The 14,468-nt window shown below is 55.0% G+C and overlaps 5 protein-coding genes across 5 annotated transcripts; 2 read left to right on the forward strand and 3 right to left on the reverse strand.

The window, feature by feature from the left end:
- Nucleotides 1-639: 639 nt before the first annotated feature.
- Nucleotides 640-1,509, forward strand: G647_07215 (uncharacterized protein; the record flags this gene model as incomplete). Its single annotated transcript, XM_008731531.1, has 1 exon — nt 640-1,509. The coding sequence occupies one exon, from the start codon at nt 640-642 to the stop codon at nt 1,507-1,509; it is 870 nt and encodes a 289-aa protein (XP_008729753.1).
- Nucleotides 1,510-3,399: 1,890 nt separating this feature from the next.
- G647_07216 (uncharacterized protein) lies at nt 3,400-3,768 on the forward strand (the record flags this gene model as incomplete). The annotated part of the gene is made up of 1 exon (XM_008731532.1): nt 3,400-3,768. One exon carries the CDS (start codon nt 3,400-3,402, stop codon nt 3,766-3,768), a length of 369 nt encoding a protein of 122 aa, XP_008729754.1.
- A 4,176-nt stretch (nt 3,769-7,944) lies between these two features.
- G647_07217 (uncharacterized protein) lies at nt 7,945-8,532 on the reverse strand (the record flags this gene model as incomplete). Its single annotated transcript, XM_008731533.1, has 1 exon — nt 7,945-8,532. The coding sequence occupies one exon, from the start codon at nt 8,530-8,532 to the stop codon at nt 7,945-7,947; it is 588 nt and encodes a 195-aa protein (XP_008729755.1).
- Nucleotides 8,533-11,042: 2,510 nt separating this feature from the next.
- Nucleotides 11,043-12,254, reverse strand: G647_07218 (uncharacterized protein; the record flags this gene model as incomplete). The annotated part of the gene is made up of 1 exon (XM_008731534.1): nt 11,043-12,254. The coding sequence occupies one exon, from the start codon at nt 12,252-12,254 to the stop codon at nt 11,043-11,045; it is 1,212 nt and encodes a 403-aa protein (XP_008729756.1).
- Nucleotides 12,255-13,021: 767 nt separating this feature from the next.
- G647_07219 (uncharacterized protein) lies at nt 13,022-13,573 on the reverse strand (the record flags this gene model as incomplete). The annotated part of the gene is made up of 3 exons (XM_008731535.1): nt 13,022-13,270; nt 13,345-13,490; nt 13,534-13,573. 3 exons carry the CDS (start codon nt 13,571-13,573, stop codon nt 13,022-13,024), a joined length of 435 nt encoding a protein of 144 aa, XP_008729757.1.
- Between the last annotated feature and the right edge of the window lie 895 nt (nt 13,574-14,468).

The following is a 14,468-nucleotide window of genomic DNA, read 5'->3' on the forward strand; positions in this document are numbered from 1 at the left end:
CCAGCTCATCATCTTCCCTGTCGACGAGCTTCAGCATGCATCTCCATGTGGCCTTGTCTCAGGCTCTGAGCATCTCGGCCACCTCGGAAATAAATGTCTCTGACCTCGCAGTCCATGCTGGAAAAGCTGAACACGATCATTCGCCGAGGCCGCGATCCGCCCAATCTCGCAAGTCCCGCTAACTCAGGCACAGCCGCAAACAAGGGGCGCTGATCTTCGACGGAATCATGGGCTTCTGGGTCACGGATGGGCTTTCCAGGCGCGCCAGGCGATCGGGTGGCGCCCCTTTTTATGCTTTGGGCTTGCACAGGGCCTGACCGGGCTTGCTTTGCTCCACAAGACGAATGCCGCTTGGGTATGTTCTGTCCATCATCACGGAGGAGCAGGGACCAGCCTTGACTGCTGGGGAGGTTGGAAGCTGTCTTCGAGCTATATACTTACATTGTCCATGCCAGTCCTTTGAGCAACGCAAAGTCATTCCTTTGAGAGCAGTTCCTCTCAGTCACTCGCTTGAAAACGCTCCCTGTCACAGTCATTCGTTTGTTACCATTCTGAATCAACCATTTCCGGCCGGTCGATCTGATTGATTACTTTCAGACCTTTCGCAGATTGAATATTTTACCAAACCTCCAAAGCAAGATGAAGTCAAGTCAACTGGTTGCCCTTGCGGCTGCAACGATCTCCGGGGCAGACGCCTATTTCAGAGGTTTCAACATTGGTGCCAACCTGCCCAGTGGAGCCTGTCGAAGCCAATCCGACTGGGAGTTCGCCTTCAACAAGATCGCCAGCTTTCCCGGCAACTTCAACAGTGCTCGACTGTACGCCTCGAGCGACTGCAACACCCTGGCCAACGCCGTTCCCGCAGCCCTGAACACGGGAACCACGCTGCTGGTCGGCGTCTGGACCGAAGACAACAACCACTACGAGGCGGAGAAGCAAGCGCTCCTCGAAGCCATTCAACAGTACGGCCACGACTGGATCTTGGCGGTGTCTGTCGGTTCGGAGGATCTCTACCGCGGCGACACTGACGCCAACACGTTGGCTTCCCAGATCAACGACGTCCGAGGCATGCTCTGGGGCCTCGGAGCCAGCGACAAGTCAGTCGGACACGTCGACACGTGGACCGCGTGGGTGGACGGCGCCAACACCCCTGTGATCGAGGCTGTCGACTGGCTCGGCAACGACGCATATCCGTACTGGGAAGGTGTCGGGATCGACAACGGTGCCTCGAGCGATGCGTACTGGGCGGCAGTCACCAAGGTCCGCGCAGTCGCCCAGGGCAAGGACGTCTGGACGACCGAGACAGGCCAGCCTATTTCCGGGGACACCGTCGGCAACGCGGTGCCCTCGGTCGAGAGCCTCCAGACGTACTGGTGGCAGGTCTCGTGCGCCAGCTTGAACAGCTTGAACTATTTCTTCTACGACCTCGACGACTTCAACGCCTCGCCCAGCTTTGCCGTCGTCGACTCGAACTACAACCCGTTGATTGACATGTCGTGCGGCGCGTGAGCCCGAACCTACCAGCCGAGTATATACCAACAATATGGAGTACTCTCTCTTGGCTTGAGAACGTTGAGCCGTTCCATCCTGACATAGATCCACATAGACACTCTTTCTTGCATAGCGTGGTTAGAAAAGGGACGCATCAAAATACACACCTCGGCCAGGACATAGACTCAAATTCATGTGCAGGGGACATACTATATATGCTATTCCGTGTGTACGGCACGTACCCATATACACCTCCTGGTACTGCGTAGTTGCCGTGAATTCAAGAAGACCAATATCCCTCATGACGAGAAACACCGCCAACTGCACTTCTTCTGAATCCCGGGTTTATTCCCTGCGCTACCAATCCCTCCCACACCATGGAACAGACATTTGGCGAATAAAGTTCGTCACGTAAAGAACGAAGAGAAAGTAGAAGTGACACAACTCGCAGAGCTCAGATCGGCAAAACAGAGTGATTTCACGGGAATAAAATCAAATGATGTCGGCTGGACAAATCAAATGGTCGTCATCATCGCTGCTGGTTTGTTCACGGGGAACTTTTCAACAGCGGATGTGAAGGACTGTCCTTCCTTTTGAATCCTTCCTGCATGATGGGCACGTTGACCATGAGCCAGCTTCCTGATGTCCGTGTCGAGGTCCTTGAGGGTGTATGGTTGAAGGGTGTATGGTTTGGGAATATGGAAGAATAAGGAAGGGTGGTTGAGCCGCGGATTGAGACGGTTGCGGTATGTGGGAGTGCTGTGTATACAGTACGTACGGAGTAAGGAGATTGTGAACGCCATGTTCAGACGACGGTGGAGTGGTACTCCGTACATACTCGTCCATTCTCATCGAGCACGTCGTGCCGGTTCTAGAACAATGCTCGCAGCTCAGAAGCATGACATTGCGGCATTATCGACCCCAGTCGTGGCCAGTTGGTCGTTCTGAGCCCGCACGGGCTGTGACTCATCCGCCGACGGGAAGCAGCATTCTGTCTGACACCAGATATAGCACGATTGGACCACCCCTCGCTGCCCACGCTGCCGTCGCTGCCCTCGATAGGCACACCTCCACCTCATTGAAGTCTGACTGTCTGACATCGGTTACATTCGGTCTAAGTCCCAGTTACGCAATATGGCATAGCGCAATGCATTCGATCCGCCCCGGACGACGAGCAGCTCAATCGCCTTTTCAATGCTCGACCCCTCCCCCTCCCACTTCCCCTTTCCTTCCTCCCTCTCTTCATACCTCTCGCATCCCGCCTTGCGGACCAGGCAAAGCAAGCAAGGCACCCAGATCACCACCCCGTCCTGAGCGGACGTCAACTTGGAAAATAGTCAACAATGGCTGTCACCGTCTTCGTCCGGCCTGTTCGAGAGCTCACTGCCCTCTACCCGCCATAAGGATCTCCTGTGGCCCGTGTGGGCATATCCGGTCTTGCAAAGTCATTATCCTCGGTCTTATCCTCTGGTCCATGTCAACCGTCAATGCCATGGCCAGCGACACGTTCAATCATTACACAGCAACAACAACGACATCTCCAGTCATCCCGTCGGGGACTATCAGCATCATGCGTCCTTGATAGGGGCCTGTGATTTCGATCCCTTTGAGGATCTCAGTAGCAATGTCTACGACGAAGACACAGTCCAGGCGCTACAAGTGGCCACGCAGCATATCCCTAGGGAGGAAACAGACATGTTCCAGCAGGGAACGCAGTCTTTTTCTGCCCGGGAGGACCCAGGGGAAGACTCACACGGCATGAGCTTTTCGTTTGCCGAAAGCTTCTTCGCCAACCCTTTTGCTGTGTCTTTCCCGGGAGACCTCCCGTGCCCGTCGGGGCCGACATTCCAAGCGTCCTGTGGGGGTATGCCTGCTTCCGTCACGGCCATCGAAACAGGAAAGCGCGAGATGGCGGCTAGCCCGGCATCAACAGCAACGGCAGCGACGACAACAACGGCAACATTATGTTCTCTCCAGAAAGCCGACCTCGACCCTGACCCCTTCAAATCTATCACACCACCTGCGTCGACGGCGAGCACGCCTGCCACACTGGGCGGCGGCGGCGGCGTTTCGAAAACCAAGAATGGGCATTCAAGATACGGACCACAGATCCATTTCGTCGATATGGCAGACAAAAAAGGCGCGCAACGGATTCGCAATACAATGAACTCGCGGAAACACCGGCAAAACAAGCTGGATAAAATCCGAGAGCTGGAGAAGAAATTGGCCGATTTGGTAGCGGAGAAGGATAAATGGGAGCAGGGAAAGGTAAAGTAGTGGGAAAGAGTACGAGTACGGACCCAGAACTTCTTATGGAGTAGAAGGGATGATCTTGGCTGGATGGTGTGCCTTGATCCCGTCGCAATACTCGGTATTCCTACTCCGTGGTACTGTACTCCGTAAGCCTGAGATAGATAATCACGCTTGCTACACATGGACGTGCGCAATAGCAACCAAAGCCCTGCTGACGGGCGATGCGGTACCACGTGCTCGTACGGAGGACTGTATTGTATATAGTAAGATTCACAGCCTCGCCGAGCGAACAATCTCCAGTGCCTAATTCGCAAATATGTACTCCGTACTCCGTACTTTGTGCCGTTCTCCGGATAGAGTGCTCGCAGTCATAGGCCCGGCTAGACGTCGCCGACGGGTACTCTACGGGCTGCCTAATACAGTATCCCTTCCCTAGTACTCGTAGGTGCCTGGCCTTCCCCAAATTTATCCCCCAATCACTTGCCCACTGCCCACTGCCCTGGTTGCCCCTGATTGTTCCACCGGCCAGCCAGAGCGCGTCTCGCCCCCTGATTCCCCCTTGCAGCAACTGTAACTGACTGTACAGATCCCGCCACCGTGGCATGAGCTTGGAGATTCGCGAGAGATGCCACAAATTTTCTACATCGCGCATGCGTGATTTTCATTATCCTCCTTTTTTTTTTTACCGCCACTGTCACCATCACTCTCACTGCTGCGACACTGCATACTTTCTGCGTATTTATTTCACACTCGCTTGCCAAACCGAACCTCACCCTTACATTTACGTTCTTTTCTTTGCCTTTCGCATAGCGCATAGAGCGTTCAGCATAGAGCATAGAAATTCACTCGAGTCTCTCGTTCACGTTCACGAATCGCACCTCAAGTCAGTCCAACTCGACACAACACAACTCCAGTCGGATCGAGTCGGTCGAATCGAATTGCAACCCAAGCGATAGATATTAGACATCCACCACACGCACCACAAACAGCACACGTTTATTGCAACCCACGTCGAAGCCACATTCCACAATGTCGCACTTCACGATCGGCACCTTCGTCGCCACGACGGCCACGGCCCTGGCTCCCTTCCTCGCCGTGTATTACTTGCCCAGGCAGCAGACCCTTCAGACACCCGCGGCCGCGCTGGCGACGCTTCCCAAGCCCCGACCCTTGGCTGCCCTGCGTGAGACGCGGGAGCAGGCCGCTGGCACTAAGGCCAACTCTGCTACGGAGTTCAATTTACTCTAAAGGAGAGTCGTTGCATTGCGTTCGACGCTAAAAAAACAAGAAATACGAGATTTCTACCGCGAGACGAACGGAGTGGGTTGGCATTACAGCGAGAGGGGCGTGGCGCTTGGAAGGTATTTCGATTGACGGATGAGTGAAGGGACGACGGACGAGCGGACAAGCGGACAAACAAAGAGCAAGCAAGCATAGTGCGTTGTATGGGATGGGATGGGATGAGATGAGATGACAAATGCATTACAGCGGGGAGTTTCTTCTACAGTATCTTTCATGTCGGTCGGTGGTGGTGGTTTTGGTTGGGTGTCTGGCGACGCCGACGGGCGAGATCAGAGACCAGAGACTATACGTCGGATGAGTTGCGTTTGCAGGATACGGCGAGTAATGAGTATGAGGATGGGTACGAGCATGGGCACGAGCATGAGTATGAATGTGATCACACCATGGGTAGTGCCACTGGTAAGAAGGGGCATTGGCTGTGCGAGAATATCAATCTATTCCGATCGCTAGCTTTGTTCCTATTCTTAAATTCCTATCGCTTTCCTTATGCTTGGTTCAACTGCGACCATGCAAGTAGCGGTAGATAATTGACTGCAACGGCTTTCTTCACAGTCCTCCGCACGGAGTACTTTCTACTTTCCTGGTTCGAGCACGAGTGCAGGTGCAAGCAGCACCGTTCTCATGGCAAGGTCTCATCTTACCACGAATCCTCGTCAGAGGAGGAGCAACCACTTCCACCACCTGTATCTGATTCTGCACTGCGCGGTGATCTATGATCGTGTCAATTCCAGCCACGGAAACGAGTTTCCACCCCGCCTCGACATGTTGATACTCCGGTTCGATACGATAGATGTGCTTCTTCACGCCGCCCTCGGGTTACCTGACAACACGACGAGACCAAGAAAATAGCCCGTATTCTCTGAACTGTGCGTGCGTCGAGATCAAGCCGTGATCTCGAAACTGGTTTGGATGAAGTCTGTTTACCTGCCTAGTTTTCCTGTCGAGAACCTTGGGCATGCCTTTATTTGCGCGCATCCCCTAATTTTCTCGACGGCTGTGTTGTGGTTGCTGGAATCGAATCGAATCCAGTATCTTTGAAGTGGTGAGAAAGGCTTCGCACTATCATCTAGACTCGCCCGCTCAGGCCTCGTCCTTCGGCCGGCAAAAGAGCGTCAGAGGCAGGTCTGTAGGACTCGCGCGTGGTGCTCTCGTCTCGACGGCAAATGTGCGCAGGGCACGGAGCTGGCTTCATGGCGGACGGAGGGTCATGTTGCGTGTGACCGTAGCCGTGAATCACAGGATCTTGGTTCAGCAGGAGCGGTTATTGCTTACTCTGTGTGGTACATACGTACCGTGTCGCGAGGTTCGTCGTCAAAAGCGGAAAGGTCTGGCTGACTTGTCTGTGGTGGTGGTATTGATGGCTCGTACGCAGTGACTCTGAGATTCAGGTAACGCATCTGCACAGGTTGCAGATCAAGACATCGCCTTGGCGACGTCGACTCATGATGGCAGGATCTCGTCGAGCAGGGCCGCCAACATTATCCGAGTGTTCGAGTACTGTGTTCTATGTAAGCCTGACAATACCGAGTACATTCATCTGAGATTAGCGTGCAGCGAAACGCCTTGACAGCTTGGCCTCGACATTCACGTGTTCAGCCACTGACTACATGAACGCCGTGGTCGCTGCGCAATGGCTCTCTCAACTGCGACTTGTGGGCGCAATGGCCATCCGGTACTCCGTACAGATGGGCGTCTACGGGTACGCCTCATACTGCAGGCTCGGACACGATGCATGGCGTCGTGCAAATCGACCCAGGAGGCCTTCTGATCGGGCCGACCAAGTGTCACACTCGTGTCTCTTCTCTTTTTCAGCCTGATATTGCGGATTGACATGCATCGAAGTACCTAAAGTCGTCCTGCAACATGGACCTGGTGCTCAGACTAACGTCTTCGTGGGAGTCGATGACTGGACAGACTCTACGAAAGACTTGAAAGCATGGCGCCCACAACATCAGTTCGTGCACATGACATTGATTGCTGCATTGGGCGATGGATCGAGTGAGAGCCTTCCTGGAGTCCGTGCCGCGCCACCGTGCAAATATCCTCTCATCCACCTCTGGAATCATCCTTTGGTTGCAGGGATAGAGCCACCGTGGCGACCGGGACACATTTGCAAGTCGGCTAACCCCGGCCGGAGACATTTGCAGGAAATATCCTCCGAGCGCCATGTTTGTCTCACCGTTTTCCAGTTGTACTTTGAGTGTAAGAGTTGCAGATATCTGGGAATCAGTGGGAGAGACCGGGGAATATACAAGTCCTGCTTGAGCGGACTCGACGCGTCCCTGGCCAGACTGATATGGATCCAGGGAATGTCGCGGCTAAATACATACCTCGAGGGAATGCACCAGCTCTCGAACACTGGACGTCCGTGATATCACATACAGGAAGCATCAAAAAGAGCTTCGGTTCCACGACAGATACTCACGACGCTGTCCTCGGCATTTTCAACAGCCGCAGCGGGTAATCCGGCGGAACTGTGTCAAATCTACAGGTACCTAGTATGTACCTAGGCCCTTGACCAAACAAGAAGAAGGCCCAACGGCAACCAAATTCACGTCGAGCATACGACATCCGCCGTGCTTGGTGGACACATAACCCGTCAACCAACGTACAATTCTCCGATGTGGACATGGGTCGGCAAGCGGCGCAACGTCATAACAGTACGGAGTATACAGTACACCTTCCTTGGTTCCTCAAATCGCCTTCCTCACCGATCGCAACTGAAAGCATCAGCTGCTGGGATCGGGGTTGGCATTCCTGTGAAATCGCAAATGCGACGAATGAGACCTGAAACAAGCACGGGGCACATGAGACGCTCTCAACACAGACCAAAACCGTCGCCGTCGCCGTCGCCGTCGCCATCGCCATCGCCCTGATCCCGATCCTGATGCTGCTCACTCACCCCGACCCAACAACCCCTCCGACCACCTCGGCCGCGACCTCCAGCGCCGTCTTATCCTTGCCCTGCATCTTCACCGCCGCCATCCCCGTCACAACAATGACATCCAACAGATAATCGTCGGCCGGGACGAGGATTTCAAACTTGGCCGCCGTCACCCCCTTGAACCCACTCTGAGATTCGTATCTGGCCAACTGGATCCGATTCTCATCCTGCAGCAACAGCGCCCCGCTCGTCTTGCTCTTCCACTTCATCCGCCCGAGTGGGGGACACGTGAATTTATACCCGTCCCCGGCGCCGCTGGACGTCAGTTTGATGGACTGGCCGGCCGCGAGGGAGATCTCCGTGGCGGACTTGAGGGAACTGTACTTCGAGGAGCTGATCAGTGTAGGGTGGATGGCGTGGTTACCCGCGCCGATGCGGTAGATGTGGACTTCTTTGGACGATTTTTGGCTGGAAATGGAGAATAGTGGCGTGGTCGTGTACGCTTGCGGGTAGTTGGGATCGTAATTCGTGCGCTCTATCAATGTCACGTTCGGGTCGCTCGGCGACGGCCGGAACGTGAGGACTTGACTCGTTTGGCTCATGTCGTAGCTTGGTGGCGGTGGTGGTAGGTGGTGGAAGTGCGAATGTGAGTGTGAGTGCGGCGAGTGGCTTCCAAGCAGGCGAGACAGTGAGAACGTGCTCATTGTGGAATGAGTGAGTACGAACGACTCGGCTAGTTAATGGACTCGCCCAGCTGCCGGTGTCGTTCAACAGTGGTGCAATAGTAGAGAGTCGCACAGTCGTACTGTAGGAGCTGTAGTAGAAGTGTAGATATACGCCCTTCTTGCCAGGTAGTAAATGAGATGGAATGGGACTATCTGCGTTGCCCGCGAGATCACGGCTGAATTCTGACAGACACGATCGAGGTGCGGGCGAGTAGATCAAGTTGGGATCGAGACCGTTGACGGAAGATCGATACGATAGAGTTACTTACTGTACCCTCGCAGCGACTCCATCCTCGACGAGTGCACGTTTATATACACATTCCACCAGACCAGGTCGATCATTTTCCACAGTATCCAGTTGTGCTATACGTTAGTTAGTTGGTCATCTACAGTCCTCGTGCGAGCTATTGGTGGTTAGCCAACCTCTGCTGCGCCCTGATCGGATATGAATACCACGACACGGACAGACAGATAGACGATCACTACTCCTCCCCCCCATGACCGGCCGAAAGTCCAAGAGCGCTGCGTAGAACCATATTCGGCTAGATCCTTTCAGCCTCGTTGCTTGTTTCACGGGCCCAGAGTACGGAGTACACAGTAAGCATTGGCATTGGCATTGGCATTGGCGGCTGTGGGGGCGTGCACATTATACACAGTACGAGTACGGGTACGGGTACAATAGGGGAAGATCCCGGGCCTGAGACCCTTGACGACTGCGCCGCCCTCGGCAAAAGCAGTGAAGGTGCTGGTATTCGCGTCTACGAGGTACTCGTACAGTATTGGCCTGATGGACGCCTTAATTACACACGCGTTGCGTCACTGACTTGCTGCGTCATTCACCAGCTCAACCACTTGCAAAGATTTGGATCTCCGCGTGCCATACTTAGCCACCGTTGGTACCTCGTATTCATATTGGAGGCCTGATCAAACGAGCACACGGTACCCAGTATTCGAATGAGATGTGGCATTTTTACATGAGGTCGACTCCTGGTAGTCACATGTCCAGTTTCGACCTGATCGAGGAAATGTCCCTCGAAATCGGTTGGCGTGTGGCATCAACGGGTGACCAAGACGGTTGCCTAAGAGGGAAAGTATCAGTAGGGTGGATGGATGAATCACTCCCTGTACGGCCACCACCGCCGCATGAACGTCTGAGCTAGCCTTGTTGGCCTGGGGTGAAGTCCAGTCTTTTTACTGGTCTACCTCTCTCGTCCGGGGCGGCCTTTCAGTCCAGCACAATGCCACGAAAGGAATCCAAAGAGGCGCCAAGGTGGTACAGTAGGGACTTCGCGAGCAAAGATGGAATCATCACCTCTCATTGCCGCTGTGATCATGGCATCGACCCTGAAGTTTCTACAGTAGTATCCCGCAAAACAAGCAGCTTTGTAGGCTCGTTGGCCTCGGCACTTGCTCAGAAGCAGCCCTGGTGATTGCCGCCTAATTATTGACTATGTGGATCCTGACTTCCTGAGGATAATGATGCTGCTGCTGCTTCGACATGGACAAGAACCCAATCATGTTGATTCTGTACTCTAGTGGCGTTGACGTTGATACAGTACTTTGTCGGCTCATGCCTGCCGGCGAGGTGGTCTGGAGATTGTCAAATGCTTCCTGCGGGCACGAACCGGTGTCACAAAGGGGAATCATTCCGCCCTGATTACTCTGACTTCAGAACCTCAATCTCTGGAGGTCGGATGTTGAATGTCGGCTGTCGAGATCACAGATCTCCTGCTCTGCTCAGCTACAGAGCCGACACCAAGCGGCGTGTATCGACGCGCCGGCGGGTGTGGAGGACGGTCGCACCGCCATCGAAGGGGCCGTCCAATTCGGTCGCATCGACGTGGTCAAGCTAGTGCTGGACAGCTACCATGGACCGAGCAGGATCGAGGAGCTGACCAAAGCGTGATATGAAGTGAGCGAGTTGGGGAATCAATGGCATGTGGAGGACATGTGGAGATCTATGTAGCCGTTCAGGTGGGCCGTTCGAGGAAGAAGTCGTCTATAAACTGCTTGTCTCAGACACGCAGTCTGTAGTGGTTTTTCAATTGCGCTTGGCCCGGGAGGTATCTAGGTATTGATAGGCAGCCACTTACAGAGTGACTAACCAGTGGATATGGCCAGGTGTGTCTGTCTGAGTCGGTCGAGTTTCAGGAGCAGTAGGCTTGTTCGTGTTGTTAGCTGAGAGTATTGTATGTGTCGCGTCAGGACTTTGTCCCTCGTCGTGGAAGCTGAAGGTCGTGTCTGCCATGTTTTCAGCGACAGAATGTAGAAGTCTGGTCGTCGACAAACAGAGATTTTGCTTTTGCCTCTCCGTCTCGATGCCTGCCAGAAGCGCCAAACGGAGGTATGACGGCCATCACTCCTCCGCGGACGCACCTCCATCGCACTCAGATCACCTCGGACAAGTCGTCGACATTGACCTGGAACTGCTTCGTCGCCATGCCATAGCTGCTCCGGACCGCCTCACTCGCGTAGACTCTCATCTGCCGCTCATACTCGGCCGTCAAGCCAGGCGTATTCCCCCCAGCCTCACGCAACAGCCGGCCCAACAACGCCGAATCTCTGACCGCAGTGTTCGCCCCAATGCCTCCTGCAGGGGTCATCCCATGCGCGGCATCGCCGATCACCGTCACGAGCGGCTCGTTAATCCACTCCGGCACCCCGGTCGACGTCGAGCAGGTGATCTTCCAAAACGCGGCCTGCCCGACATTCATGTCGTCGAACAGCGGCTTGAACCGCGGATGCCAGTCCCGTGTCAACTCCTGGGCGATCCGCGCTGCCGTCTCGCCAACGATAGTGTAGTCGTCGTTCGGCGCCCGAATCGCGCCCGGGACGCCGACCATGGTCCAGCCGAACTCGACGCTCGGATCGTCCATGTCGTCTGGCCGCACGTTCGTGATGACCGACACGCGGCCTTGAGCGTTCGCGTCGTCCACCATGCGGAACACGCCCTCGCCTAGGGCCCGATATGCCGTGGTGGGCGCTTGACCGTGAATCCCGCGCGCCCCAAGGTCATACACTTTCAAAAGCCCGCCACTGACCTGCTTGGCGACCGCGGACTTGATCCCCTCGCCTCCGACGAGCAGAGAGCCGTCCACGGATTTGGTGCCGTCGGCGAAGATGGCGCGGACGGCATCGTGGCGCCCCTCAGCGATCTCATACCCGACCACGTGCTTGTTGAAGTGCACGTACGGCCCGCATCCTTCCATGAAGAGACGGCGCATATCCCCGCGCGCGATGCCTACAACCTTGCCGTCGCGGGAGCCGAGGTTTCCGGGTCCTCCCCCGCCCCCACTGCTGCCCTGCTGGTCGAGCAACTCGCCGGTTCGGGCGTCGAGGTCTGCGAACCCCCCGCCACCGGTCTTGCCGCACTGGTCGTAGAAACGCTGGAAGGAAGACTCGTCGAGCACTGACTCGATGGCGTCAAGACCCTCGGTCGACAGGCGGAGGCGGTATCCCTGGCCCCGGAATGAGAGGGAGGCGTCGCGCTCGAAGACTTGGAATGGGATCTTGGCGCGGAGGAGGGACCGGGCGAGGAGGAGAGAGGCCAGGCCTGCACCTGCTATGAGGACGGGCAGCTGAGGTTGCCCCTTGGACATGATTTGTAGACGGCGGTGTCGTGGAGCCACGTGTAGCAAGGTGAAGTAGTTAGAGTAGAATTTAGTAGGTAGGTATTCCGTACGACTTCCCAAGCTATCGATGTCACACCACGGCGCATAGGCAGTGGTACATGTAAACACCCAGCCTGAGTATCATGAAGACATATTATGCTGTGGCGTTGGTCGACGAGATATATGGTGGAGGAGGTGGTCAGGCTGTCATCTTGAAGTACAATCAGTTAGTACTTCTACCAGTATCAATTTCTAAGCATTTGTTACGAGTACCGGCCTTACGTGGCGCCGGACGCGAGTGTGTGACGCGGTCACTGCCATGGGACTCCCTCAAGCGTCACTCTTGCTTCACTCGGCTCGGCTCGTTCAATGCCGAGTCCGATCTCGAGTCGTGGTGCAGTACTCCGTACTGTGGTGCTGACAGTACTGCAGGTGACTTGGATTGTCCCAGGTGGATGATGACATAATACGGGGGTGCGATCACATCATCATGCCCTTTGGCTACGGCTATCTATATAGCGAGCGACTGCGATTTATGTACGTGATCATGTGTCCAATAATGCTCCTGTCTGTGCATGCAGAACTCAGCTGTACGCCGGGTGGGAACAAGTTTAAGTTGCTCTACAGCATATCTGGATACCCGGAGGTGCTGGATTGACTCTCCTGCCCTCGCCTCGTCTTCTCTGTCCCTCTCCAGGGTGACCACTCTTTCTCGTCACTGACAGAGAGACTCGCCTAGACGCCCAAATCATCAACTAATTCAGCATCCTGTCGTCCCATTGCCACTGCTGGTCGCCATGGCCGGGTTTATTCCTGATCTCGATCTGAACCCGAACGTCATTGTTGTGGCGGTAGCACTTCATGCGCCCCTTGGCACTGTTGATGTTGATCGAAATGCTGAGGCTGACGTTGTTGAGGTTGCTCGTGTAGGAACCGATGTTGACGCCCAGAATGTGGATCTGGATCGAGATCTGGAACGACGACGGCTCATAGTATCCTTTGCACTGGGGATGGAATGTCTCGTCAGCTTGAACGGGGCATGGCTGGCACATAGGTGAAAGGCTTGGAGCAGACTTACGTAGACAGGTTTCTTGTCGTATTCGATGTATCGGCGCGAGCCGAGCTCGGTGTTCCCTCCTGGAGGGGGTGGGATCCGATCCTGGCCCTCCACCTGGTTCACCTCATATTCGCCCTCTGGCTTCTGCGTCACAGCGAGAATCACACCTAGACAGTCAGCAGTGGCGTTGGAGCCTGTGCGAAATCATACCTGTCGTGTATTTGGTGTCGGTTTCCGCGACGCTGCCCATGTTGAATAGTCAAGAAGAGCCGTAAGTGAAGGGAGTTCAGGAGATGACTGTCGGGAGAGGACTGCTTTGGCATGAGACTGTTCTGCACGAGGGAAGTCCTCATTTTATACTCGACAGCCAGCGACATATCGGAGGCCAAATCACAATCTCTCGCATTTTGCAGGCTTTCAGCCCTCAGCTCCTCGTTGACACCATCGCGATTCTCGACTAGTTCTCCCTCACGCAACGCGGGCCGGCCACGATAGATGAGCTAAGTTTAGTGGCGAGTGGAATGGCGATGGTCCTGTTCTGGGGCATGTCTCTCACGGCCGAACGCTAGAGACGGAACAGAGCTCAGCTCGCAGGCTTTAGCACTTTCCACCCTAGCCTTTGCAACCTGTTAGCTTGTACTCGGTCTTGACAGAAGAGGACTGTGGAAGCCTGGTGGTGTTGTCAGGAACGATGGGTCACGCAGCATTCAGCCGCGGCACCAAACAGGATTCCATTCGTTCATGACCTCAGCTCGAGATGTCGGTCATTGCAGGGTGTCCTGTGGTTCATACGAGTGACACGAGCACTATTGCACGATCGAAGAGGCCAAGGCGCAAAGCACTGTAGGGCTGAAGTTCGCTTCGGACACGATTGCGCACGGTTTGACGATATAGTGTCTTCTAATATATTTCTCCGCATGGTCGACATGCTCAGACAGCCCTACGATGTATGCGGTGAGAAGCTGGCCGTTGTCGTGAATTGAGAGCAGTCGATTAGGCAAGACAAACAGAATGAGCGAATTCCGAACGTGAGGGGCGCCAAGGCACTACTCTCCTCTAGCGTGGTCCGCTCCGACCGGGCCCGAGCCCTGGTTGGTCAAAGGGTTGCTAGGCTTGCCCCGAAACGCTAAGCAAGCTTGTGTCTT

This window comes from Cladophialophora carrionii (genome assembly GCF_000365165.1).
Source record: "Cladophialophora carrionii CBS 160.54 unplaced genomic scaffold supercont1.6, whole genome shotgun sequence".
NCBI lineage: Eukaryota > Fungi > Ascomycota > Eurotiomycetes > Chaetothyriales > Herpotrichiellaceae > Cladophialophora > Cladophialophora carrionii.